Source organism: Arachis ipaensis, chromosome B09 (genome assembly GCF_000816755.2).
Source record: "Arachis ipaensis cultivar K30076 chromosome B09, Araip1.1, whole genome shotgun sequence".
In the NCBI taxonomy this organism is placed as follows: Eukaryota; Viridiplantae; Streptophyta; class Magnoliopsida; order Fabales; family Fabaceae; genus Arachis; species Arachis ipaensis.
This window is the reverse complement of record NC_029793.2, coordinates 9,949,879-9,953,365: the sequence shown is the minus strand read 5'-3', so window position 1 is coordinate 9,953,365 and position 3,487 is coordinate 9,949,879. Positions and strand designations below refer to the sequence as shown.

The following is a 3,487-nucleotide window of genomic DNA, read 5'->3' as shown; positions in this document are numbered from 1 at the left end:
TATATATATATATCTTTTTCAATAAAAAGATCTTTTCTTGCTTCATTAATGTGTGTTAAGATATACCAGCTGGAACTTAGAACCTTTTCTTTTATACAAGTCAGGAAGTGACAGCTAGAACTAGATACACCTTTATTATACGGAACATATTATGCAATTTCGAGTTTTAAGACAGAAAATGAAAGAAAACTTGGTGTTACCTTAGTGAAGATATGAGCTGGAAGATATAGATTTATCATTAACGAGTGCTAATATAATAAGCCCAAACACACCATTTAAGTATATGTAAAGAATGGGATCATCTAGGCCAATTCCCAAACCACAGAACAAATTATATGACATTGATCCACTACTTACTGAAATGACAAATCTTACAAGCGAAACGGCAACTAGCAGATCAAGGGAAAAAGGATCTGAACATTATCTGACTAGGAAGAGCAACACCCACTTTTCTGTCCAACTGGCTGTCCTTTGATCTGCACCGTGGGAGGCCTTGCATTGTTTGCGGCTGGTTGGCTCGCCATTCTATATTGATGTCGCAAACATAGCATAAGATAACATGCTTGGAAGATATCAATGCAGAAAAATAGAAGGGAAATGTTCATAGGGAGAGAGAACAGCATAAATTTCAGATGTGTAACTAAAGCTCTCAAAAGACCGTTGATAAATTATCAATCATAATTCATACTCCTCTTTTGGGTCCATCTATAGATATTCTATCTAGTGTCTATCACTTTGTTTCCAATGCCAACAAGTCAACAACAGTCATTATATTTCCACCTAGAATTTTAACAATCTCTAATTGGCAGTTCCATGAACACCTTATTATTTCATCTGATATCAATTTGATTATCTATTTGATATGGACTGTTACCTTTTTAACACAACCGATTTCTCAAATCAACTATCAGTAACACAATTTAGTGATATACCTTTTATTATTATTATTATTATTCAGAAAAAAATGACATTTATGCTTCAATTGTATTTAACTACCTCAGCTACAGAAATAAGCATCAGATAGACTTGAAATTATGCTAAAGTATAATTTCTCCCAAGAAGGCAATAACCAATATTTTCCCGGGCTTAATTCCATAGTGACATCAAACTTGATTTTCTTTAATATCTATCATCTATCATTAAAAAAGAATCAGGAACAAAGTACCTATTCTTGATGGCAGCAGACATGGCCATGAATGCTTGTTCGACATTTGTGGAGTCTTTTGCACTAGTTTCCATAAAAGGAATGCCTATTTCGTCAGCAAATGCCTGCAATAGGAGAACAAGGAAAAGAACGGGTTACAAATGCTGAAGCAGAAACAAGACCAATATTAATCACCCCACTGGCAGAAACATTGAACACAGAGTTGAAGACTTGAAGTTATTTCCTTCATGAGAAAATAATTGAAAATTGAGTAATGTGTATTAAAGCTGTACTTTGGCTGTTTCATATGAGACAACTCTATTTGCTGTCAGATCACTCTTGTTTCCAACTAAGAGTTTGTTGACGTTGTCGCTAGCATAGCGATCGATTTCACTGAGCCACTGCTTCACATTATTGAAGCTCTCTTCATCTGTCACATCATAAACAATCTGCCAGCAAAGAAAAATCAGTCAGTACCTGAAGTGATCTCCATAAATAGGGAATTTTCAATATTTAAAATTAGAGTAAAATGACAATTAGATCCTTGAAGATTTCAACCTAGGATTAATTAGTCCTTGAAGAAAAAAAAGTACCAATTAGATCCTCCATGATAGTAAACAGTGGACATGTATATCCTGCCGTCAATGGATAGTATAAAACGAAATGGAGTTGCCTATGTATTTTGTTATCTACAGTGGTGCATGTCCTATTGCTGTCACATGAATATGGAAACGATGTAATTTTGGACAATGAAACATTCATTATCTTTTGAGTTTCCATATAACTTCTATCAATTATTCTCTATTCATTACAAATTCTACTAAAACAGGTGAAGTTTCACCCTAAAAGTTATCTATATAACAATCTTTCATAAATAGACATGTCACAGTAGTTAACGGTACATATAAATACAACCGTTAAGTTTTATGTGATAAATTGATAGAAAGACATAACATATCCACCGTTTGCTATCATGGAGGACTAAATTGGTACTTTTTTTTCTTCAGAGACTAATTAGTCTGAAGTCGAAATCTTCAAGACCTAATTGTCATTGTACTATTAAAATTAAATGTCAGGAGATTCATCACTCACAATGATTCCATGTGCCCCGCGATAGTAGCTACTTGTTATTGTTCTAAACCGTTCTTGTCCAGCAGTATCCCACTACAATAACAGATTGTAAAGCAATGTAAGAAACAACAAATCAATACAGCCATCAATTTCCGTGATCCACATGGTCTATAAACAAGGCAGAAATATTAAAACGTATTTCTTAAGGATACTAAAAATAAATGTTAGCAAGTAAAGCAATCAAATACATACAATCTGAAGTTTAATCGTCTTCCCATCCTGCTCAACAGTTCGTATTTTCTACAGACAACAACATGAGATGATCAGTTAAAACACATTTTTCAAATGTGTTCAAGTTAAATATTTGTAAATGTACTCACAAAATCAACTCCAATGGTGCTTATGTAGCTCTCAATGTATGAATCATCCTGGAAATAAACAATAAAATTGATTTAACTACTGCATTTAGCAGCAACAGTAATGCATATAAATTTAATATATAATGCTTCAAAGATTACTTTATTACACATCACATTTTCACTCAAAGACTAATAATGACAGCAAGGCAAAAGAACACAACAAAGAAAATGTCTAGAATTAGAAGCAGTAGATAGCTTACAGCAAATCTCAGAAGAAGACATGATTTTCCAACACCAGAGTCTCCAATAAGTAGGAGCTTGAACAGATAATCACTGCAAAATATAACCACAACAGATTAAGTTTCCCAACTAATGACAAAGATCAGCTTCAGACACTCAGCTTCATCGGCAACCAAAATCATTTCATGCACACTGAGACAAACATAGATGTACTGCTACTACTACAACAACAATGTTTAAGCGGCTACATGGATCAAATGACATTATTGAGCTCTATGAGGAATCATGTCTGAACTTGGCCTCTTTATGATTAAATCTCTTTTGACAAGTACTTTCGCAAGTTCCTTAGGATCCACTTATTCAAAGCCATCAGGCTATCTCCCATCTCCCCGAAAACATGATGTAATAATACAAGGGTGAAATTCATGTCAATTGTTATCTTAAATCCTATCAATTGGCATTATTGTAGGAAGCAATAATTACAAAGGTGGGCCATAAGTCCTCAATCCTCATCACACTTACCTAAGTCAGTTAAAAGAAAAATCTATTCAGGAATCTGGAATGCAACTACCTCTACCTATTCCCCCACCTCTCACAAAATAAAATAAAATAAATGAAGGTTAACGGAATCATAATTCAATCATAAACCAATATTCTCGTTTGTACTCTCGCT

The 3,487-nt window shown here is 33.9% G+C and overlaps 1 protein-coding gene across 1 annotated transcript in view; it reads right to left on the bottom strand.

The window, feature by feature from the left end:
- The window catches only part of LOC107617684 (ras-related protein RABD2a), a 3,724-nt gene continuing 416 nt past the window's right edge, over positions 180-3,487 (bottom strand). Inside the window, exons 2-8 of the mRNA XM_016319511.2 lie at positions 2,835-2,907; positions 2,596-2,643; positions 2,468-2,515; positions 2,237-2,308; positions 1,438-1,593; positions 1,166-1,269; positions 180-525 (exon numbers count right to left, since the gene is read on the bottom strand). Of these exons, the coding sequence (XP_016174997.1) occupies positions 429-525; positions 1,166-1,269; positions 1,438-1,593; positions 2,237-2,308; positions 2,468-2,515; positions 2,596-2,643; positions 2,835-2,907 (598 nt within the window). The 3' untranslated portion in view covers positions 180-428. The remainder of the gene's footprint in view (positions 526-1,165; positions 1,270-1,437; positions 1,594-2,236; positions 2,309-2,467; positions 2,516-2,595; positions 2,644-2,834; positions 2,908-3,487) is intronic.